The sequence below is a fragment of the Apteryx rowi genome, unplaced genomic scaffold, assembly GCF_003343035.1.
Source record: "Apteryx rowi isolate R43461 unplaced genomic scaffold, aptRow1 scaffold_7, whole genome shotgun sequence".
NCBI classification, from domain to species: Eukaryota; Metazoa; Chordata; class Aves; order Apterygiformes; family Apterygidae; genus Apteryx; species Apteryx rowi.
In genome coordinates this window covers 8,064,932-8,090,154 of record NW_020450982.1, presented here as the reverse complement: position 1 = coordinate 8,090,154, position 25,223 = coordinate 8,064,932, and the positions used below count along the sequence as shown (strand labels likewise).

The window sequence follows — 25,223 nt, the reverse complement described above, 5'->3', positions numbered from 1 at the left end:
CTTTTTCTTGTCCCCCCCCCCCCTTCTTGTTTAACTAAGACTGTGGTAGCCTTAATATTTTTACAGAATAGAAGCCATTTATATTTGTTGAAGAAGTCATAACTCTGTTTTTGCTAATATGGGCCTAAAACCTCCACCTAGCCAAAATATTTTAACATAAGCTGAATATGGAATGTCTATGTTTTCACTCRAAGAAAGTTCTCATTACTACAAGAAAGGCACAAAACTTGCATGTTATGATAGATTTGATTCAAAAAAGGCTGGTAGTGCCGAGTGAAATACTAGCATCTTTGGCAAGCGATACGTCCATACAAATCAGAGTCTACTCAAAGAAAACAGAATAGCCTTGTGAGCTATTTCTGGCTTTCCAGTTACCACCACCCCAATACCCTAAAATATCCTTAGCCAAGCAGGTGCTTATCAATACCCACACTGTGCAGGGAATACACCATTATGAAAGTGTTAGGGTAAAAATTAAGTTACAGCTGGAGTACATACCATACAAGTACCAGGAGAACATTCCTAGACACGAGAACATGAGAAAAGAGACAGCAGCACAACGAGAATCCGGGAATGAACAGCTGCAAGGAGAACCCACCCACCAGAGGCTGCATCTGCTGGGAAAGTCATCCCCAGTTCTTATGTAGTCTAATGCTTTAAAGAAAGAAATACTAGTAAGCATATGAGCTTCAAATATACTTTACTTATTTGAGCAGCCTGGGCTTTATTTAGGGTTCATTTGTCTTTACAAAGAGGATGAAATAGAGTTTCAGACGCAATATTGTCAAAAGTAATTGCTGTAGAAACTCTTAATTGTAGTACCTTAAAATGCACAGGTGGTTCTAAAGTTAGATTAAGGGTATTCAAAAATGCTAAGAACATGGAGTATGGCTTAAGCATGTGAAATTAATCCTGGCTTTGTAAGATTTTGCAAACAACTATTGGAAATGAAGCAAGCTAAAAAAAATCCTATCCCTTCTATTTTACACAGTACTAATCTAGAATCTTCGTCTTTGCTCTGGTAGGTTCCTGTGGGAAGACAGACCAAAAAGCTAACCCTCTAAACTCTAAGGAGAATTTGAACTTAGAGATGGAATTGCACTCAAATTAATGTTTTTAAATTCTTAAAACATATACCTATCTTCCCTCCATCCCTGAATGAAACAGCTGCAGTCTGCAAGTGGATTTTACACTTGTGTGCAGTAATAAAACAGGAAAACACTTATCTGCTGACAAGGAATTGAAAGTCAAGGAATCTAGTTCTGAATGTCACCATAAAAGCTGTTGTTTCCTATTCTCCCTAACACTCCTGCATCAGTGGAACATTAGTGCAGTTACACCACGAGCAGGAAGGCGGGATGGAAGAGGAAAAGCACTTCTATTGAGTAACTTTAGCCAACGCCTTTACAGACACAGAAGAGAAGAAAACCTTGCAGAAGAAGCCATTTACAAAAAGCCAGCTACTGCATTTTGTGCTGGTCAAACCTCCTAGACRTGTTGTTTCATGCCTAGACAAAGGAATTAAAATAATCAAGTTCAGAGAGCACAAACTCATGAATTATTATATAATCCAGTTCTAACGAACATGTCTCTGTCTTCCAGCTGGTTACAAGCAGCACAGTGGTTTGTCACCACTGTTGTTGAAGCATCCAAAAGCAGACTTCAGCTTTATTTACATTTAAAAATAGTCATAACTCAGAGAGTGTTGAGTGAATATTCATTAAAAAGTCATCAGTCCTACCAAGCAGCTAGTAACATATTACATGCATGAAATCTTCCAAGATGCACCTAGAACCCAATGAATATTACTTCATGTCATATTTACAAGTGGAAAACTATCTCAGCCTTCAGATAGCCCTTCTGATGACTGGGTCACATAGCAACTAGTTAAAACGGGCAAGGCAAGCACAGAGCAGGGTGACCAAACAGACCATTCTTGATTTAACAGCTATTGTTAAGTCATGCATTTATGTTCTCCAGTAAAGTAAATATCTAGGTCCAAGAAAGGGCTTATATCTAGAGGCATCTCACCTTACTGTTTTTAACCAAAGCTGTTATTGACTTAAGCATAAAGATATATTTTAGATCAGGGTCTTTTAAAATTACCTAATCAAACATTGTATTCTACCAGTATATCGGCATGTATCATAAGTAAAACATTTCTCATTGGTCTTTGCCAAGACCACTCTGTGATGCAAAGTGCAAAGAGCAAGGACAATTGTGAGATTCATTTCAAAAAACTCCTGTGCTGTTCGATCACTCTAAACTGACTGCCAGTAAGCGTTCACATGTCTAGCAGGCCCGTTGTGAACACACAGCTTCTGGTCGCCCACACAAGAGAACAAAGTAGTGGTTTAATGGAAAGGAACAACTGGGGAAACTAGAATACGGGACAGCACGTATTGAGTATTCACATTTCCACCTTCCTCCTAGCATTTGCAGACCTTCCTATGTTCTCACCCACCACAGACCCTTTTTCAGGTAAGCTTCAACTGGGCTAACTGCTGAGCCTTCAAATTACATCCTTCCTAAGGAAGGCCTCAGTAGTTTATATGCACAGAACGACTGTCTGCTTTTGTGCAAGCAGAAGTCAAAATCTTGCTTCCTTAGTAAAAAGCTGATTCAACCGACTTTTCATGCTCCACTTTCCAAACATAGCTATACTATTTCAAGGTCCACATAAAGCCTTCCACTACAATACTCTCACACAGGTTTAAAAAGACCTGTTGCCCAAGACACTGGATGCTCACCTAATCATGCTGTATAAGATACAAGTTGATGTTCATTCACTTTGTGTTCCATACTCAAATAACTGTACCAATCTCTGTTGGTTTACTAAGAGACAACATTACAGCCAGTCTTCACACATGGCTGGAGGATAGTTAGCTATTAAACTGCTTCATAGCCACCTGTATTTATTATTTTGATATTATCCTTAATCCAAAAGGAGTCCAGCTGATTAAAGTTATGTATATGAAAAACAGTAATTCTTCATGCTTAAACACAAATAAGCAAAAAATATATATAAAAATTGAATGGTGTGAGCAATTATATTTACATACTTCAGCAAAAAATCCACCTGAAAATTGAGATATACTGATCTGCAATATTTGCTATGTGGAAAGAGATGTGACTTGCTCAAAATAACCTTATAATCTTTAAAAGATTTTCCACAGACTTTAGAAAAAGTAATAGCAATTTCTGGAATGTTTAAAATAATTCATCACTTTCAGATCTTCTAGATATTGACTTTGCCCACAGAGTTAAATTAGCTGCTGAGCACCACATTCTTAGTGATGTGTAAAACAGAACAATATGGCTGCTGCTCTTATACTCTAAAAGAATGAAAACACGCATCTTAATGCTCTTACCTAGCTAGGAGAAACACTTCACAAAATGCTTGTGCATAAGTCATCATTTTAGTCTCTAAGTAAACATCAATACACCTGAGAAAGGAATTTAAGTATAATATCTTTCTTATAATCCATCAGACAAAGCTACATTAGAAACTCTGTCATGATAATTGAGAGTATTAGGAAATATTATATAGTTCTGGCATTTTGGAATGATGATAAACTGTATGATTCTTTCAAGATTTAAATCCAATAAACAAGTCCTCCATAGATCCAATAGCTGAACTGGAATATTCTCTGATAGGTGCAAATTTCCCCCCCCCTGCCCCCCCAGAGACAAGAAATTATAGAAAGGCATTTAACTATAAAGAATGTGACCTGTGAAAAAAACTGTCCCTGAATCATTGCAGCATGCTTTATTGTAAAACCAAAATCTCAAAATAGAAGACCTCACCAGAAGGAGCTCTGCAACTCAAATCTCAAGGAAGACGCAATATAGACTTGTCCTAGATTGCCAAAATCCGAATTTTAAGAAAATAAAGCCACATCTAACATGTATTTAATAAACTGAACTAATACATCATAAGTGCTGACAGCTGAGGAACCAGCTTAGTAAAGAGGATCTTTCTTCTAACGTACTAAGACAGTCCCAAGATTACCTTGAATGGCCTCAGGTAAAGTTAATACAAAAGATGTGAAATTATTCCCACTGCTACCTATATTTTACATTTTCAAGATCTCTCAATACTTCACCACCAGACTCATCTTCTGATACCTGAAATACCCAYAGTAGTAGTGACAATGCTGATATAAGAACTCACCAATGCAAATTGCTAGAACTTACTTAACCTCTTTGGCACAGGGGCGCCCACTCTTAATAATGAGGTCTTGGTTCATGAATAAGGCTCCTAGGGAAATGATAATGAGAAAAACATGATTTGGCTCATCATCTTAATTAACTGCAGAACCATATTTAATAATTAAATCTGAACACATAACCTATGTGTAGTTAATAGCCTATATGTAGGCATAACCTACATGTATAACATACACATACAAAATGAATGTATGTACATGTTCACTTCCCTGGTACACTGCTCTGACTCTGCTTGATGCGGACATGTGATCCTGAAATGGATTTGAGATTTATATCCTGCACAAACTACGTGTCAGCGTTAGGTTTCTCTCCATCATACTGGTTTTCTTTGAAAATGTAAACTTAATTATTCACATCTGCACATTATAAGCTTTGACATTTACACAGGGTTAGTTTTTTGTGCAACTTCTTTTCTTTATCCTGAAACTAAAATCAGCAGATCTTGTCTGATTTTAAGGTCAAAATTCCTATCCCTGACAGGGAAATTTGATTTCTGACCACCCTCCTGTTTTCAAGTCTAATAACAAGATAACTGTTAGCTTCTGTACTCATATTTGATTTAAAAGCGATTTGGCAACCAAGTTTGCACAGCTTTCTAATCTCGACAGATTCTGTTTAGATGGATGTGCAGACAAAACTCTCCCTTTCTCCTCTTTATAGGAGCACTCCATTCTCCTGTAGTTTAGCAAGCATCATATCTATTTTGGCCACAGCAAAGTCTAGTTTGAATTCCAGTGATGCTTATTTTAAAACCTAGGCTGTCCACTGGGGATTTACAGCACAGTGCTGTGAGGACTGCCAGATGTCTTAGTCATCAGATTTGAACGTCATTGCCTTTTCTTAGTTTTTCACATTCTGAAAACAAGCACAACATACCACTATTTTTGCACAGACACATTCTAGTGACAATAAATCGGCCTGTTCAGTCACAGTGTGATAGCACATTAACTCATTGCAATACAGAGCAGATTTAAAATACATGCCATATTTACAGGAGAAGAAAATACAAGCTAATTGAGGCTTACACATCTCGAGTTCTTTAACACCCTTCCTATCCCAGAGACCTCCATAAGCAGGTTAGGTAGTGAAGTCTTCTCACCAGACTTGAGGAGTCTCAAAGGTAAGTGAACTTCTTATCTCTTTAGCCTCTGTTCTAGCACACCTGTATAAACCTACTGAAATCTGTGAGCACTTAAAGCAAGATTGTGCATTACTAGTGGTACCTCTTGCTTCTTTCCAAAACAAGTCACTGCCACCTTCTTCGCTTCCCACCATGCTGCTCTTGATAGAGGAGCAGTTAGTAGGGACGCTCAGCGATGAAGGACAATAATAACCAGCAACTGTTGCTCAGCACCTGAAACCTGTTGCTTTAGAAAGTTCTATAAGTGATTATATTAAAAAAAAAAAAAAAAAAAAGGAAAGGAAAGAAAACTAGTATGCTAGCGCAGATTATTTTGCTGGACGGTAAAAGGGTATCGGATCGCCTAGCATATTCTCTTTTAAGTGACATTTTAAACACAAGATTGCCAAAAAGGTTTTCCTTCAACCAGTATGTTATCCCTCAGGGATGTTCACATTTCAAAGCAAGACAAACAGGCAGAGGATTCCACATGTTAATTTATTCTTCCATTAAGAGAAAAATGTACTCTCTATCTATTGATAAAGAAATCTATTTTAATAGTATTGCTATAATAGTATTGCTAGCCATATGAACACTATTCCCGAAAAAAAGATTACATTAACATGCACAAGATTCAGCTTACATTTAAGAACACTGTGACAAGAAAATGAAGATTGATATCTTTCTATTCCAGGAATTAACAGACATATAGAAAGACAATGCTGAACTATTCAACTGCTGACACTGAGCTAAGCATTAAGAGATGCAAACGTATTTGATTTGGGCTAATACTCAGATTCTGTATTCAGAATGGAGATTCTAGTATTTTATTTGACACAAATTTACCAGATGTGAGGCAGCTTCTACAAGGACAGCGTAGTAAATCCAGCCTTCACTTGAATTTCAGCGTACAACATTCTTACAGAATTCTGCACATCTCTAGTGAAACCATTCTAGAACGTGACTGGCTTCTGCAAATTCAGCTTCACAGAGCATACACTTTATGAATCTAAGTTAACAAGACACATGCTTAACTTCAAACAATGAGACTTAAAAAAATATCTTAAGTGCCCTACTGATAGGGGCCTACATGCATTCCACTTGCACTCGACAGCAGGAAAGAATGAGACAAGAATCCTTGAAAAGTTGTACTGAATGAAGACTTCCTCCTCCAGACATTTAGTTTAATAACATTATTTACCAAACTTCAATTGAAAAACAAATTAACAACAGTTGAGGTTGCTAGATATATTACTAATAACATTGATACCTTAATTGTACTATAATTAGTGCAACTTGCCCCAGAAGATAATTTGACACTGGTTTAAAGTCAGCAGCTACCCAAACAGATGTAGTTAAAGTATATAGTAAGCAGATGTAGTTGTAGTATATAGTCAATATATTTATTATCCATGGTAAATTAGAGTAAAGTAAGCTAAATTATAGTAATAAGATAAAGCAAAGCTCTGATAATACAGAATCTATGTAGTGTAAGCTATCAGGAARTATTTATATGTTTACCTTTAAATACTTGCAGGCATATCTACATGTAGAACAGGGGCAACTTTAAATAGCAGCAGAAAGAACAAAGCCTGGTATGATCAACATGTGCTCTGAATCAGACACTCTGCAGCGCTATGATACAACCAGACTTATTAGGTAAGGCGGGACATGGTGCACGGCCCAGATATCTCAAAGAACTAGAAAACTGACAGCAATTTGACCAAAGTTCAGCTTSAGCCTCAAAAGAGACATATCAGAAATAAAACACAATCCCTAAACCACAGTTAATTTTTGGTAACAGTTTTAGAAACCGAGTGCATAAATATGTGCATGAGAGAAAAATGATACATTAAATAACAAGTTTTAGTCCCTCTATTGTTATTGATCACATTTTGCTGTAACTTTCCAGAAAGATGGATTTATTCCCACCAACAGGTTCAACTCCGAAATATTTCAAGCTGAGACAAAAGTTTAAGAAAAYTGTACAGAAAAAAAGAGCGTTTAGGAAAGGAAACTCTTATACAAGCTACTTTTCATCCTAGCTAAGGAGTAAACAGTTTGGGGAGGGATGGGAGGAATCAAACTCCAAGCCCCATAACACCTGCTAAACAAACATGTCTTGCTGTAGCAATGGAGTCTGGAAAAAGCTAAATAAGATGCCCAGTATTTAGCAGGTGCTGAGTAATGTCCAATGTGGATACACTACAATCATTTATGACATACTGATGGGTCAGAGCCTCTGACTTAAGTGGCAGAGGGATTTAAACATACTAGCCATATCAGTTCAGAAAAATACTTAGCATTTGCACATGCTAACAGAGACATGTTTACCTTATAAGCCCTTGAAAATAAGCTGCTGACAAAAGTTTATCTACTTTCAGTGCCAACTGGACTATTGAATTAATAAGGGAACTATAGCACACACAGTTAAATTTTCACGTTGCCGATTTTATATGATTCGGCCAATATTTCATTTTGATATTATGTTCAAAAGCAAAAAGAAGAGGATAAATTGTAGTTCGTGTTCTCAAGATTAAGCTGCCAAACTGAGTTGGTTATCCTGAAATCTTTTTCTATTCTGAACTAACACTCTTTATATTCCCCCCCAATTCTGTCTCTCCTTCTCCCACTTTGTCCAAGAATGTTTCAGACAAGCGTCTCAAAGTAGAACTTAATGTAAGAATAAATTGTTTTAGTAGAAATTCTAAAACAGGAATTAGCCCTACAGGCCAAAACATGTTCCTGATCATCAGTTTATATAACCTCACACTGCGACACTCCAGCCAGAAAAATAAACACTTATCCCACCTTACAACTTGCCATCTGTCTGGTATGATTTTTCCTGCCTCTGGAACATTAATACTCAATGTATATAAACACATAGAAGTTAAGTGTGTATACATCCTTTTTAGTAAGAAAAAAAAATTTGTAAACTCTAACTTGCTAAAAACATACCACAGGAATACATAAAAGAAATATAAGAGCAGCTTTCCCTTTAGGAAGGCTGTTTCCACTTATTCCATATACCACTATTCAAAAGTGCTCAAAACAAAGACAAGTTGTCATTTAATCAAGGCCTGAGGTGTGAGGAATAAGCACTTTTCCTTACACAAAAAAAGAGGTAAATATGTGTACTTTTGGAAAAAGGTTAAAAAAATTGAGAAGCAATTGACTCAAAGTACTAGAATCTATGATAAAGGCACTTCCAAAACACTCCTCAGAACAGGGAATCTTGACTAGTGTGGCTAACAAAAGCAAACTGGTAAGGCCAAACAGGATGTTAAAGGAGCACTCAGAAAATAAGACCACTGCAGATAAGGAATTCTCAAAAACTTTATTATGAAATTGTTGAACTACCAATTGTAGTGTGTAACTTATCACTTAAGCTAGTGATAAAAATAAAAGGCAACAATACACCATAAATCTTTAAAAAGGGCTCTGTTGTTGATCAACTAATGCACAAGAAAAAAACAACCTTAGCTACATGAACCCAGTGATGGGCTTTATATTAGGAACAGCTGATACAAGATGCATGTGATTGTCCTTTGCCACTCCGGTAGAAAATACAACTACTAGAATGCTGAAAATTAGCAGGAAACAAACATCAATATACCACAATAAACCCTTATTCTGTCCATATCTTAAGAACTCTATATAATTCTAGCCAAGAGTATTCAGAAAAGTATACAGTAAAGCCAGAAGAGGTATACAGAAGGTATCTAGTATAATCACAGGTACAAAATGCTTTTCACACAGAGAGATGAGCCCTCAAAAACAACAAACAGAAGAACCAGATGGTCAGATGTAAACTTGGCTATGACAGTCTAACAGTAGTCTGGAAGCCAAGAGGTTTGCCAGAGGAAGGCTCTTTTACGTTCAGTTTTTACACTCCTCAAATCTACTGCCAACCACTGCTGGAGACTGGATATTGAACTAGATGGACCTATAGGCTGACCTGTTCAGCTGTTTTTATGCTCTTAAATGAATTGCAATGTCACTTTCATTACCATTAAATAGTAATTACTATACACTAAATAGCCTTTAAAAAACAAAACTTTCATCAATTCCATGCAAGGTCCCATGCTAGACACTCTCATCAGGAATATTTATAAATTTCTTCTCGCATCATTTCATCATTATTTTAAGTCTTAATCCAAATTTCCTCAGCTGGTGAGTTAAGGTCTTTGCCCTGTCTTGAAGTAGCTTCTGATTTCTGATACCCTTCTGTTTATAACATCAGACCGTTTCTGTATGATGAAGAATTACCTAGTCTAATCCTTGACAATATGAATAATGATCAGTCAGATTGATTTGAATGGTTTGCTGTCCTTTCAAAAGGAAGAAAAAAACATCCAAACCAAATAACATCTATTAAAAAAAGAATATTCTGTTCCAATGCATACAAAAACATTTTGGACAGCTAATCTAATCTTTGTTCTGAAAATTACTTAAATTATATTATACTCTTCAGTAATCATAAGCAGGCTTGCATTATTTCTATGAATAAATTCTGACCAAAGATTTAAAGTTACAACTAATGAGACATTGAAATACAGCTGTCCTTTACAACTAACATTTATATTCTTTTGAAAAATCATTTGATCTTTACACTCCTTTGTTGATTAGGTTCTAAATATTAATATTCCAATTTCAACCACTGAAAAAGTAAATATGCTGTTTTGAAATGTGCAAAGGATTGCTCAACGAATAATAATTTATTACAAACTAGCAGTTTATTTCAGACTATCTTTGAAAGTTAGCTTGCTTTGAAATATCTTTAAACCTAAATATGCCTTTAAAGTAGTATTAGTCATGTGGTTAGTCATTAATCACGCAGTTGTGGGGTAAATGATAAATATACTGATAATACAGTATGGGTCAACTAGTCCTACCTGATTAGTATTGCAGGGCCCTAACTGCATAAACTGCTCTACAGATGCAGAGAAGAGAATCTTGCTAGCAAGATAATTTGAAGACAGAGTTGAAAGATAGAGACTGCAAATACAGAATACAAAGAAATATAAGGAACTGGCACAGCTTCACTATATTTTCCCCCTTCTATCAGAGATAGAAGGTAGATGGATTATGGAAAGAAGTGGAGCAAGCAATTATAGTTTGCCTCGGTAATTCTAAGGAACCAGGAAGCTGCTGTTAAGAAGAGACCTCAGGAAAGATGATAGCAGCTGTTCACATGTTGTAAGGGAACACGCAGAAACAGTTGAGAAGTAGCAGACATTTTGCCTTAGAAGAACTTAGAGTAATACTTGAACAGCTAATGGAACAAAGCTTGGGGAATTTAAATCAGGGAGGTGGACTCTGGCTCAGTTATGAGCAACCTTAAAGATAAAAGGAAGAGTTGTTTATATTTCATTTGAAGAGAAGCAGCCGAGGGAGAGAGCCTCCTTAAGGGAGAGACTAGCTATCTGGTCACATAATGAGCCAAGATGATTTTTAGAAACAACATTCAAGTCTAATCTGAGGGAAGCAAGTTGTAAATGGACAAGGTAAGACATGAGAACACTACAGTAGCCGAGAAGAGAGACAAGGGCTTAAACTCCGTTTGGGCTGTATGGACAGAGAGCAGACAGGTTTCAGAGACACCATTTAAGGAAAAGCAACAAGGTGTATAAATAGCCTGCATGCTCTGATCCAGGGAGCAAAGCTGTTGGGCAAACGGCAGCAAGGGYCCTCAAAAATCAGAAACATACTTCAAGTATGATCCGCAAGAGTGTATTTTCAGAAATTTCTATCCACATCACCCCTCAGCTGACATATAATAAGTGACCGAGTTCTCCTGTGCTGGTTCAGTGCAAGGTAAAATGGATTAACTTAAGCCAATGCCAAAAAAGATTTCAACTGATCTGTTTTCCTATGCAATGAAATAGCATCTAAGCTTCAGCTTCTAAGATGTACACAAACATAACATTCAGGTTATCAATTACCAATATAGATACAGGTTAGCAAATACTAATCTGATTCAGTACAGGTCTCTTCACTGCAGGTCCAAGCAGAGTTATTTTGTGTTTTTATCATGGTGCTGCTAAATTAACATAACAGTACTACTGAGAAAAAGAGCATTATAATCCTTTTATACATGCAAATTTTGCAGAAATACTTCTGTTTACAGTTTTCAATTGATTTTGTAACCAATCTTACTCTACTATTCAGCATCCTACATTTAGAGACTCTTTAGCTAAGAAATTTGCTGATGCGGTTTAGAAAGGAATTGTTATTAATATTGGATAAATATGCCTTTAAAGAAAATTTTCAATATCGTTCATAGCAGAAGACATACTATCCAACTCAAACATCTGCCATTTTAATATCTATTGTGAGTCAGAAATAAGGAATTGCAGCAGTAAGTGCAATCTAAGAGACAGTAAAAGACAGCAAGCTTCAGCAGTTATTGAACTTTTGTCAACAGTAATAGCTTAATTATTTTCAAAAGCTGTAGGGATTTTTTGTTTTTGTTCTTTTGTTTTAATAGGACTGGAATGATTTTTCTGGGCTTTCACTCAGACTTAGTAATATTGTTTTTGTTCCTTTATAAGAACATTTCTTGCAATGAAAATGTTTCCACGCTTAAAACAAAACCCACAAACTATTTTTCACTTTTGGTTCAACTTGAAATACCCATATTCCAATTATGTTTCAGTCTCTACAAAAGGTTGTGTACTTTTCTGAGAAATGAAGAAATCATTGAATGTAAATTTTTCCTTAGGGTGCACAAAGCAAGCAAAATATTTCAAACTATCATGAAAAGTTAAGCTACTTTGAAATCATTTTATAACTTATATATACTACTAGAGAGAAATTTGTAATAATTCACTTGGTTTTGCTTACCTCCTGATTGGGGCCTGCCTGAGAATTACAAATATAGAAACTTGTCTTGTGCATAACCAAATAAAACACAGTACTCACAGGCTAAAAATTTTCCATTAATGTTTCAGAGACAGGAAGCAAAATACAGGCACTAAATATTCACCTGTGGACAGCAAAACATTATAGATGCCTGAGCTAGTAAAAATACATAAAAATGAGCTTTCAAACACTTCATTGATTATGCAAAGTTTTTTGTTTATTTTAAAAGCAGCTGGAGAAAAGGTTTCTAATATGTAAATATGTTCTCTGAAGAGTTTCATCACCGAGTGCTGTACTCATTCTCTCCAAAATGCCAGACATATCTTTGAGTGTGAGAAGAAAATTAAAAAAAGAAACAGACAAGCCTACCATGAAAACCATCCAACACCACAGATCTCTACGAGAGATCTTTTGAATTGGGTAAGTCAAACAAATTTTTCATTTTAAATGGTATAAATAATATAAAATAAAAATGCTAGTAAGTACTTTTAAATAAAAATTATGTAATCAATGCATAGGTTGTAAAATTACTATAGAAAAGTTTAGGTGCCAGTGTACACATCACCATTGGTTTGAGTGCCAGCATTCCTTTTTATGTAGAAAGCAAAATAATAATACATTAGAAATTCAGTACTGACAGGGAGCCCTACAATTTGAGAATTTTGCCCTCTGACCCCCAGTTCTGCTCATAAGTGAAGCTATTGTTTCTCTCCTAAACCTTTGCATTCCCCCCAAGTTAGATCGACTAACATTTCAGTCTGCTGGAAGAGAACTGAACAGGGAGAACTTTCTTCCAAGACAGACTACAGAGTATTGGAAGCTTTTAACCCTCTACCCCCTCACATCCATCACTCAAAAATAACAAGATGAGTATTTTGTTTCACCGTTTTCTGCCAATTGCCTTCTTCCTGACTCAGTGCAGCTTATGCCTGCCTGAGGAAAGCCTGTTTCTAGGCATCCCATGCTGTTTTACAGTCCTAAGAGAATCAGCACAAAAACAGAACAGTAGTTTAGCCCTGTATATTTGTTTTTATTTCAATAAATGTTACGTCAGAACGTGTTTCAGCTATAGAAATCCTATTTTCATTCAATATTTGCTGCTTTATATGGTAATTCTGTAAGTCTAGTGGAGAATGCCTCCAGTGTGAACATAATTGTATTCCATTATTTAACCCATATTTTAAAAATGTAAGTCAGAGCTATTTGCACTGTTTATAACTCAACAATAGCTTAGAGTTGAAAAATGTGATTTACAATTAATAAAAAAACCTGACAATTTTAGCTACAGGCACAAGAGGAAGGTGAGGTATTTACTTATATCTGTAGCTTTTGCACTGCTGAAGTTGAATATTTAGAAGTATGGGGAAGAGAAAAGTATATAATTTATATGTAATTAGAAGAAAACCATTTGGAGGTGCCAATTTACACAGAAAGGCTTAAACAAAAGGCAGTTAGGCTACAGCATGCAAGCACTTCAAGCACTGATGACTGCTCTGGTAACTCATATCAATCATAGCAGACAGAAAAGCAGCATTTCAGGCCACGTTGTGAAACATGGAGTGGTTGTAGTGACAAGCTCTGGTCTTCCAAGAGGACTCCAGGTAACTTATTCCCGACTCTCCCCTGTAGCACATTACCATAGCCTCCTCCAGAAAGCTGTTTCTCAAGGTTGGCAAATTGTTTAGTCAGGCCGACCAGCTTTAACTAGCAAGCAGATCACAAAAAGAAACAAATTTGTAGTATGACAAGTGTTTGCAACTTTGGTATAAGACTTACATATGCCAGAGGAGGTACAGTTGACACCACTGTCTAATGTTTGCGGGAGGTGGTGGGGGGGCAAATCATTATGTCTAATCTGGATATATTTTCCTCAAAAAAATCAGAATATCTTATAGAAAAAGCTGAAAAACTCAGAAATCTATGAAGTTTTTACCTTTGAAAGTTTCCTTCCTGATCAAGTTTGGAGCTCACTATAACCCAGAGTTTCAGGACAAGAAGTGCTAGTCAGACGTTTATGAAGTACATCTCTTGATAACACTTAATAGCAGTCATCCAACTGTCAGAGCCCTGTCTCCAGCTGTGGTTAATCACAGCTATTTCAGATGGAGAAAATGGAAGAAAAAAATCCACAGACTGTATCTAACCATGATATGCATTGGATGGAAAAGAAAAAAAAATCTGATTACCCTTACGGGCAATCAGCTGAAACCCTGAAGCATCACTTTTTGTTATAAACATTTTAATGACAAGCTGCAAGTGTCACGAACCTATTAAGAACAATAAAGGATTTTTCTTGTTCGCCCTAAGTCCATGAAAGGAGAAGAAAAATAAGGGAAGACAAATTTAAAGACCAGAAAGACTGCAGTGATCTACCTGTCCCAAATCCACCCCTTTCTCAAAGGGAAATAAAAAATTCCTCAAAAGAGTGTTTAAAGAACCCTCTTTGTTTAAAACACTGAAATACCTTCAACAGTGTTTCAGAGGGACCTTACTTCAGAACCTAACTTGTTCTACTTAAACAACCAGCCACTAGATCTAGTTATGATCTTGTTAGCAAGGTCTAAGAGTCCCCCCCACCACATACCTTTTCCATGTGTAAGTATCTATTCAGAATGAGCAAGTCACCTCTACACATTCTCTTCAGTAATGAGCTGGCATATTCAATTTAAACCACACATCATTAACTCGTTTTTCCAAAACACAGATCATTTCTGTGTCTTCTGAACTGTCTAGTATTTGCACATCTTCTGAAATATGAACAGAGCTGGACACAGTATTCTAACAGCAGCCTTACCAAGCCCATGCAAAAGCAAGATCATATCTCTACCTCTGTGCTGATACTGTCCTTTTTACATAGCCAAAGATTAGCAATGGTCTTTTTTCTAGAGCACTGTACTGAGTGCTTATGTTGAGACTGTCACCTGTGATTCTCCCAAAGCATTCCAAGTTGGTATTTCTTTTCTTTAAGTCTCTCATCTAGAAGTACAATCCATAGTTGCCTGTATTTTGTCAGATGTAATTTGTTAGATAGTTAGATAGTGACCATTTAAATCACTTTTTTTTTTTTTTTAACTAACCCTGCCTTTTCATTATTCAATGCTTTAAATGATCATTAAGGGTATTAAATCAACTTCAAGCTCTACCATTGATTTTATCATCAATATAGTTGATAAAAATGCATTAATCAATAACAGTGTTTGATGAGTGAGTCACACCTTCATAGTGTGACAGCGTTTAACCAAAAATCATCCCTAGGATACTCTTCTATAAACTTTTCCTTTGACTGTGGAAAGAAGTATCAATAAATGTTCACATGTCAGTGAGTTTATTTTTACCCATCTAGTGTATGCTGTATCAATTCCAAATAATGGAGAAGTTTGAAACCTAGAGTCCAGGAAGAACTAGCTACCATGAAACCATACTGAATGGCACTAATTACCCTTTTACCACTTACTCTATGCTAACAGAACTGCAAATTAGCAACACTTATTTCACTGGCATCACACTTAATCTGTAGTTTCTTGTTCAGCCTTACGCTTTTTTTTTTTTAAATTTAGTTCTAAATTGGCCGTCTTCCAATCATTTGAAACATCTTTCATTTTCCAAGATTAGTGAATAGTAAATGATGGATCATAGTACTTTCCTTATTGAGTTTCTTTAAGAAGTTCTGGGTATAAGTTATCCAAGACCATTGATTTTGATTTAGCAGATGCTGCCTCTTTTGCCACAAATTATACACACTCCTATCCGTGTCAAAGATATATACATACTCCTGTCTCAAACACAGAACAAAGGCATCTTCATTTCTGTCTCTGTTCACAACTGTCATTGGTATTTTGCAGTAGGATATTACCCTCAGCAGCCTAAGGAATGCTGTATTATTATTTCATTTGGCCACTGAGATTTCATAATTTTCTTGGACTTGCTTGTTCTTGTGGCTCTTGAACTCATCCAACCTATTTTTCCCAACAGACACAAACAAAGAAAGTCAGAAGAGTGGCCAACAATATTTTTACTATTGTGCTTCCTGTAAGAGTACTATACAGCTTTAAACAGAAGTAAAACAAAAAAAGAGTATTGCATCTTAACATGTACACTTTTCGATAGAAAAGTCTGATGAGAGCACCTTTCAGTTTCGACTAGACTGATTACCAATCTAGATTACCAAACAAGAAAAGCAAGGGGAAAAAACTCTATACAAGAACTTCTGGATTCTCCCAAAYATACTTTTCTGTCTTTCCCCACAAAAGTCTGGATCTCAAACAACCTACTTCAAATATTCACACACTACACTGAGTAGTCATATCCTACAGGAAAGTATATTATCAAATAAATTGCGAGTGAATAGATGTGTTTTACATAAAGGGAAAATACTAAACAAAAATATCCTCTGTATCAAAACCTTGCAAGTACCACAGCATTTCTGAGAGAGTTTTCTGTTTATGTTCTAAAACAATGTTCTGAAAGAGCGAAGTATTCTCTAACACGCTACTTGCTATTCAAACTATGAATTCAAGATGATCAAAAAAGTCCCGCATCTCAAACAGCCAAGCACTGTTTTCCCCACTCATCTGGGCCAGCACAGATAAAATTCATAATAAAGTAAGTGACAATCTCTACTCAAGAGACCACAGAATGATTTCTACAAAGAATCTTTGAAAGGAATTCAATTTCTCAGAACATTCTTGGGAAACAAGTATCAAATTATCACATCTAAATAATATCAATTTAAAACATTTCTATGGTAACTAAGCAAAACAATAACTAAATACTTTGAACATCACACCAAGTCCTTAGAATACAATTCTAAGGAATTTTGCCTGAAGACAGAAATTATGAATAAACTTCTAATTTAATAATGGATATACACTGAAGCTTTAGTAGGGGCCTATTGTCTTAGACCAAAATGTCTTATACCAAAATACAACATCCAAACCCTTCTGTTTTATGAGTTACATTAACAGGTGTATACAAATATGTCAGAAAGCCATCTTTGACCTAAATTTAACTTTCACCTTATTCAGAGCTGTATTTAGTGGTTGAAGGATAACAGAAGGGTTTACAGATTAGATGTACTGCCACCTGGTGCCAGTCAAGCTGAAGCCTAACACACACAGCTACAGACCAAGAACTAATCTCAGAATATGTACTGCCTTTTAATTCTATGACAGTTATTTGAAATCAGATGTTTGATCTTGAATTATGAAAGAGCTTAACAGTATCAGTCTTTAAGGACATCTTAAACCAATTCTTTAAGTAACCAAACCATCTTTATTTAATCAGCATCTAAAGCTTTTAATAAGCATCCTAGGCAGGAACTACTGTTACTATATTTACTATCAAAATATCCTGGTTTTAGTCACTCAACTTTGACAAACTTCAGTCATYGGGGTGAGATCTTCTATAATGGACATCTGCTTCAGGCTAAGTCTTGCTGGTTTGGCTTTGTTTTCTTGTAAAATTTTTTGAAACCATGGTGGGGGAAAAATACACACATACACAACTTGAAGTTCAAAAGACAAATGAAACTTCTTTTGAAATGCTCTAGCACCCCCCCCATGCTATAAAAAGGGGTCATATATTCTTACTGCATAAGTATTTAAATATCTGAGCCAACATAAACTTTAGAAATTTGAGGAGTATTCTGAAAATTAAGTATACTGAAAATCCACACAGAAAAAAAATTTCCTCTCAGCTCATTAGGTAACAATGTAAAGAGTCTGAAATTTATTCTGTTTATTTACCGATACAGTTCTGCTCACTGAGTATTCAGTGACTTCACCCCCCCACCACAAGGGACATTATTACAAGCAATAGGAATGTAAAATAGGAGTACTCACCAATATCATTAGCTAGGGAAGTAGGATCAGAGGCCCCAAGGGTGGCCTCAAACTCCTCCTGAAGACGATAAGCTCTTTGAAGCAAGGATTCAAGCTTATGAATGAATTCAGCGCTAATGATATCCTGCAAGAAGAAAGAAATTAGAAGAGAAAATTTTCTATTTGTTTACAGTCTATAAGGCTTCTTTTAAAAAAAGAAAAAAAAAAAAAGATTATTAAGCCTTCAAAGAATTCACTGTGCTCCACTAATTTCCCCACCAACAGTATAAGGACATCATCTGATGGATAATTCAACATCCAAAATATACAGTCTTTCTACACACACACTTTTAGCGTAATAACATTAAAATTTAGGTTTAAAAATGCTTTAAAATTATCCATGATGTTTACTGCTCTAGAAACAATTAATAATTATGTTTATTTTTAAATATTTTAGCATTTAGTTCATGAGAATAAAGGAATACAAAATAAAGTTCAATCACATTACTTCATGTGTATTCATAAATTGTTCATCTTTCTCAAGACCTGCATCTGTGCTAAGGAGATTCTCTAGGGGGATGCTTGCATAGTCCTACAAGGAAGGGATGACCCAGGGGATCTGGTTCAGAGAAATGGTTAAAGAAACGCTTGGTGGCTTGATAATACCATCCAGAAGTAAAAACTGATGTAGCAGCAAATGCCAAAAAAGAAATACTTCAGTAAAGCTAATAAAAAAAAAAAAAATTAAATAGGATGCCCTTTAAATCCTTTTAATCCTTTAAATACAACATCACTAAATGGGAAGTCTGAATTTGCACTCAGTTTCAGTAACTGCATAAGAAGTTGAAAATACTTAGGTAACAAAGTCCAAAGAAATGCCACGCAGCAACAGTATACTACAGCTTGAATATACTTACTTCTACACTTTCCTCTGCAATTGCATCTCCTGCTCCTAGCTTGATGGAACTACAACTTGCTTCATCTTCTGCTTGCCTGTTACGGAAAGTTAATGCCTGCTCCCATCGACGCAGCGCTTCCTCGAAAAGCTCCATACCTAGGGGAGATCAGGAATACCTCCATTCCATCAGACACACAGCCTCCATATGTCTTCACATTTTAGAGTCAGAGGAAACTATGTGGATAATAAGAATGATTATAGCAGAAATGTAAATTTTTTAAACAATTCCCAGTCTTTAAAAAAAAGCCACACACATACATCTGGTTTTTAATAAGGTAAGAAAGTTCACAATATGATTAAAGTAACAGAGTTTAGTGGTAACTTTTCCTATTTATTTTTTTAATTCTATGGCTTATTACTAAAATATAGGAATCAAAAATGTTTTTCAGAAACTCCAGATGAAGTAAGATTTCAGTATTTCATGTAAATGTTGTTACAACACATGCCTACAGGAAGATATTTTTCCAAAAAGGATTGTCCTCACTGTACAGGAGAAAGAATAGGCTTGCAGGACACTGTAAGAACACCACAAAAATATTGTGCAAGTGTCAACTTTGCTATAAAAACAATCAATTACTTTCTCGCATTGCTGCTAGATGCTGAATTTTCTTATTAGAACCTACCCATCAAATATAAATTTTCAGGTGTGGTCACCGGAATATTGACAAGCTTAATATCATCTTCATCTGCTTTATCCCAGGAATTGGAATTGGCACAAGCACAACTGTGACAAGAGGTGGCACTTTGGACCTGAAGGGGGGAGGAGAGGGAGGAAAAAAAACAAACAAAAAAATGCATTGTCTTACTGAGCATCCTTAAAAATACATTCCTATCAGAGTACATTACAGTCCAGGTCATATACGTAGTCTTACTTTTTGAAGTACTTTTTTCTAAAGTACAATTATTTTCAGACCAAGAATAGTGTAAATTGTTTTCTTTAGCAAACTACACTCTAGCACCAATAACAATGTTATGGAAGTCAGTATCGCTCTTTCTAGAATAAGAAAATAATCATTGATTTATAATATTGTTTTTCAAGTTAAATTTGACTACCGTTTATTAACAAAACACAGGAAAAGAGAGGTCTCAAGAACAGAACTTGTTGTCTAGCCTGACATAAACAGGATCTGTTACAAGATCTGCATGAACCTTTCCTAAAAGGAGGGAAGCAGATACAGACAGACAACATATACAGATAAACAGGCTGTTATAAAACTTCTAAGGGCATATGGCCAGCTTCATTCTCCCACCTGAGGATACTTGAAAGAAAAGACTTCAGCTTGTAGGCGAGAAACTACTGTGTAAACATAATCATGAATGTCTAAATCAACCTACTTCCTAGGCACAACATTAGAAAAAGCTGTGCTGCATGCAACTTCTCCTCGTCCTGTAAATAGTTCCTAACTAGAGCTGCTGATCACTGAAACAAAGACCACACATAGCCCAGAGAACCCTTCCCATAGTAGCTACCATGCAGTAGTGGAGCAGAAGGGATTTTCATCCATTTCAGTACTCTCACCAGAGGACCAATGGCCCTTACTTCTTTTCTTCTTTTTCTATCATCTCTGGAAGTCTGTTGAGCTATTCTCATCACTACACTTGTGCAAAGAAGCCATACAACTCCAGGAGTTTCTGAGCATCTCCAAGCAATGTTGTCCCTGACTAAGTCTARGAGCAGCTGATCTGACTGGGGGAGATCTCACTACCCCTCCCCACTCTTCACCCTGGTTTTGCTGCCGCACCCTTGTGCTAATTCTGGTGTTCAGAGATTCAGTTCAACACACTAACCTGRCAGAGATTTATCCATTTTTATTTATCCTAGGTAATTTTTCTGCCAAGTCAGTGAGTTGACCCACTGAGGGGTCTAAAATGCACCAGAGCAGTGTATGGGTCAGGAGCGCATAGCCAAGAGCAGGACACAAGGGGAATCCCCTCGCTTTCAGCAGCACCGAGTTGTACAGATTTGGCTCATTCTATCTCATGGAACTGCACCCTTGTGAAGTTGTAAGACACAAGACAGGAAGGGTCAGAGGGAATAAACACAGAAGTTCAAGTGAAGTCCCATCTACTTTATAGTTGCTTAAGATCTCCAACAAAGAAACTATTTTTACTATGCAGGAAGTAAAGCAGCCTTCTTCATATACAAGCCATTTTCTGTGCAGTCAGCATCCCTAGCCTTCCGAGGTTCTGCAGCTCGTTCAGGAAAGTTTTTCCAGCTCAGTAAAACCATTAGGTGCATATCCAGTGCAGGTTAACAGACATAAAAGAGCCTTAAAACACCTTTACTTACCGAGGCCAGACTCTGAACAGAACCGGAGTATTTACTGAAAAGTCCRCCATTTGCATAGATACAAGACTGAGATCCTTTTTCCTTAGCAGAGCTCAGAGAAAGAGTCAAGTTTTGCCGGCTACTGGAACAACTAGAACCTAACAGATACACTCATTTTAAAGCTTCTGCAAACTGCAAACATTGTATTTTGTGTTACCAAGAACTATCAAGAACTGTGTCAATAAAATCCAGTTTAGAAGTAAACAATTACTTTATTTACACTTCTATATTAAAACTATGAATTCAAATAGTCAGAATATCTACAACAATAAACATGCATTTAAGCATAATTATTTACCCATCCTATAAAAATATCAATCCTCTTTTCTCAGTATATGGATACCTCCAGAAGAACTGTAAACCCAATAGTTAATATACTTTTGATTTAAAAAAAAATTAGTCCAAATAATGATTAAAACATTAACTTTGAGAACATCACCAGCTAACTTGTAAAAATACTGTAATTTTGTTCTTAATTTTTTGTTTCCACTTTAACAATTCAAATGTGCACAGCATTAGAAGGAAAATAGTTTGTTTCACTACTACATACTCTTATGCACACCCATTCCCCACCCCATCCCTCTTCTTCCCTTCCAAGAAGCAAACAAACAACAAAAACCTTTGGGGTTCCTTCATGTACCTTTTTCTGATGCAGCTGCTTTGGTACATTCTAATACTATATGACCTGGTTCCCACGGTGACACTTTCCTGTTTTTCTTTCCACGTCTTCTTTTAAAATGATGGGCCAGAAAAATAACAGATATTGCACTCACTGCTGTTACTGTAAACAACTTCTTTAACCCAGGGGAAAGCTTTATCTGAAAACACAAAAATGTTCAGTTCATGGCAAATTTAGGCTCTTAACTCTCACTTTGCCTCCTACCCTTGCTGTGGATCCCTGCTAATATCTAACGTTTAAAATTATCGTTGATATTCCTAACCACAAACAAAAATTTTCTTTTAGTTATTCTTGTCAGTGATTCTGCATGTACAGAGTAGAAAAAGCTTTTGGACCATCTAGGAACCTTTTTTTTCCTGCTGCATATTACGGCATCAGAATACAGCTCATGCTTCAGACAGTTTATTCTCTGGGGGATACAACTGCAGCCCTACTATTTTTTCAAGTAATTCAGAAGTATTTCACTCCATCACTTATCACATACATATGCAGTTAGTTACAAGCAACTGATAGCTCTCTTCTCCGAATCTCCACAACACAATCACAGTTCCTCCTCCCCATCTTTGACATGGAGGTGCTTTAGGGAAAACTCTTACGTCTTACAATTCTCTGTAGACAGGGAGTGTCAGCTTCACAATCCTCCCAGCTTTTATCAGCCTGAAAACTAAGATCATAATGTTCTGTTCTCTCAGATTTGAGGGACGGCYATCCATGTTGCTATTTATTTAATGAAAACTAGCCTATAAGATTAACAAAATAAGTCAAAATAAATCACACTAGGGCCGTCTATAAAAGCAAATATTGTGATTACTAAACCTTTAAGTTTTTCTTTGCAGAAGATCTTTCTGTGAAGACAGTCAAGCAAAAAAGAAAAAAAAAGAACTCCTCCACATTATTGGTTTAAACCCAGTCTGGGTTTTTGTTGTTGTTTTTAAGAATCACTGCCTTGTTTTAGTCATGCAGCACTTATTTAATCAAACATAAGCCACTCAATAACTAGAGTGATTTTTTTTTTTAACTTGCATTAATGAATTATCATTCAGGTTAATTTTGTAAGTGGTACTGGCAATCTAGAAAAATATTTCAGACCACACCCATAATATTAGTCAAGATTTAATGATGGGCATGTTTAGTTTTTAAATATCTGATGTATTCTACAAAAAAACACAACTGGAGGATTGTGATATTTGATCAGAATTGTACCATTATAATGATTATTCAGCAATGAAGATATATAGCATTGCAGAGAAATAAACTCTGCAGTCTGATGTAGGATGATGCCTTAAAGGTTTATCAGTAGAAAAAGACAAAAAAGCACTTTTATTTTAGTTTGGTGCTCCAAATAAATTAAAAATTAAGATATTCCTTACAAATCTAACTCATATTAAGCACAGACCAGTGAACACAATATTGCAGTTAAACATTTGAAAGTATATTACAAATGACAATATTCAGATAATGTATATATTACCTGGATAAGAGAATAATACCAAGAAAGGGGAAGATGAAATACCCGTGAAGCTGCTGTCTTCAGAGAAAAGCGTGCCTCAGTAACAGCTTCTTCTGACATGGCTCCTTCTCTCCCATAACCTCACTAAGTGGAACTATCTTGAAAATATCAGTCACAGATGGTCTCTGGCATATTCTGTCAAATGAAGCATACACATTAAATTATGTAATACAAGCCGAGGATCGTTTTCTTCTGAAAGCATGAAACTCTTACATAATAAGTACATGACTTGTTTGATTTATGTTTATCTGAATAGAGATAAGATTTGTGCCCCAGTAGCACTTAAGACCATAAATATGCTGGCTCAGCTTAGGCCAAAATCAGTCCGCCTGTTCCGTGCAAAAGCCATACACTTGTAAATGGGKATCTTTAGAGGACTCCATCTCCTTTACACAGCTGACACCTTACTTATGTTCTGAATTATGCATAGAAACAACTCTATTTCTACAGTTAAGATTAGTATTTTTTGGAAGAACATATATGTCAGCTAAAAGACTCAGGAAACTTGAAGTGTTTGAGAGTAGCCAGGAAGTTTTTCTCTCATTGCAGATTTCAGTTTTTTGCAGGTACATGACGAGACGCAGACGCTACAGCCCAGCAAGCCCGAGGCGACCTCCCCTTTGGGAGGAAAGGTCACCCCATCGCTGCAGCCGGACACCAGGAGACGCCTCCGAAGCGCCGCAGCCCGCAGCTCCCCCGGGCGCGGGCTCCCGGCGGCGGGGAGGGAGAAGGGCGGAGCCGCGCGGCGGGGCAGCGCCCGCTGCTAGCGCCGGGCCCTTCTGCGCCTCTCCGGGACCGGCCTCGGCGGCTCCGTGTACGCGCCGCGGCATCCGCCCCGCGCACGCTCCGCCGCGGGCAGGGCGGCGCCGTCAAACCCACGGCCGGGGCCCCGCGGGCCGCCCGCCTCAGGGACCGCCGCCGCCTCCCTCGGGCTGCGCGGAGCCCCCTCGGCGCCCCTCGCCGGAGCCGCCCGCCGCCCGGGCGAGGCGGGCGCTCGCTCGCCTCTCCCCAGGAGAACCTCCGCGCCGGGGCTGGGGCCGGGGCCGTGCGGCGCGGCGGCCCTGCCGGCGGCCGCCCTCCGTTACCTGCCAGGTACTGGGGAGGCGCCGCAGGCAGCAGCCACCACCCCGTGGCGGCGGCGGCTCCCTCCCCGCACCGGCTGCTGCTAGGAGACAGCGCGGATCTGCTTCCGGGCCAGCGCGGAGCGGCCGGGGAGAGGGCAGCGCCCTCTAACTAACCACGTGGGGTTACCTGCCCCGTCAGGAGCCCGCGACGGCCATCTTTGCGCAGGGCAACCCCGCCGCTGCAGTCGACCGGGCAAAGCAGAGCGAGAGTYTGGCGGCGCCATCTTTGTGCGGGGCAGGGCTCACGTGAGCGGCGGGGACGCTCCGCGCGGCCATTTTTGTGCGGGGCGCGCCTTGCGTGCGGTGTTGCCGCAGCCGGTGGGYGCCTGTGTGAGGAGCGGCCGGCAGCGCCACCGCTGTGGCTTAGCCGCGCGCCTCCACCKTTGCAGCGGTGTCCCGGGTGGCGGAGCTCTGTTCGTCTGTCTGGCTGCTGACCACTGCCGCYGTCCCTGGAGAGCGGGGTTCGCCTTCGTAGGAGCTGCGGGACTCGGCGCGGGCCGGCTCGGCTCCGGGCCCCGCGCGCGGTGCGACCTTCAGCCGCTCCGGTAAGCGGGGGAGCCCCGCCGGCGGCGGGCGCGGTGCCCCGGGGG

At 37.9% G+C, this 25,223-nt stretch overlaps 2 protein-coding genes across 40 annotated transcripts in view; one reads left to right on the top strand and one right to left on the bottom strand.

Moving 5' to 3' along the window:
• MIGA1 (mitoguardin 1) overlaps positions 1-24,841 on the bottom strand; it is a 45,452-nt gene extending 20,611 nt beyond the window's left edge. The window contains exons 1-7 of one of the 3 annotated variants that reach the window (XM_026086577.1): positions 24,761-24,841; positions 23,471-23,644; positions 21,961-22,138; positions 21,282-21,418; positions 19,615-19,741; positions 18,951-19,087; positions 18,055-18,178 (exon numbers count right to left, since the gene is read on the bottom strand). In XM_026086577.1, the coding sequence (XP_025942362.1) occupies positions 18,055-18,178; positions 18,951-19,087; positions 19,615-19,741; positions 21,282-21,418; positions 21,961-22,138; positions 23,471-23,569 (802 nt within the window). In that variant the 5' untranslated portion in view covers positions 23,570-23,644; positions 24,761-24,841. Of the gene's footprint in view, positions 1-18,054; positions 18,179-18,950; positions 19,088-19,614; positions 19,742-21,281; positions 21,419-21,960; positions 22,139-23,470; positions 23,645-24,594 lie in introns of all 3 variants that reach the window. The other 2 variants (XM_026086576.1, XM_026086578.1) reach the window with 2 other exon arrangements.
• Positions 24,842-24,908: 67 nt separating this feature from the next.
• USP33 (ubiquitin specific peptidase 33) overlaps positions 24,909-25,223 on the top strand; it is a 54,811-nt gene continuing 54,496 nt past the window's right edge. For 22 of the 37 annotated variants that reach the window (XM_026086549.1, XM_026086556.1, XM_026086548.1 and 19 more), the window contains exon 1: positions 24,917-25,178. The gene's annotated coding sequence lies outside the window, so the exon portion shown is untranslated. Of the gene's footprint in view, positions 25,179-25,223 lie in introns of all 37 variants that reach the window. The other 15 variants (XM_026086550.1, XM_026086555.1, XM_026086552.1 and 12 more) reach the window with 7 other exon arrangements.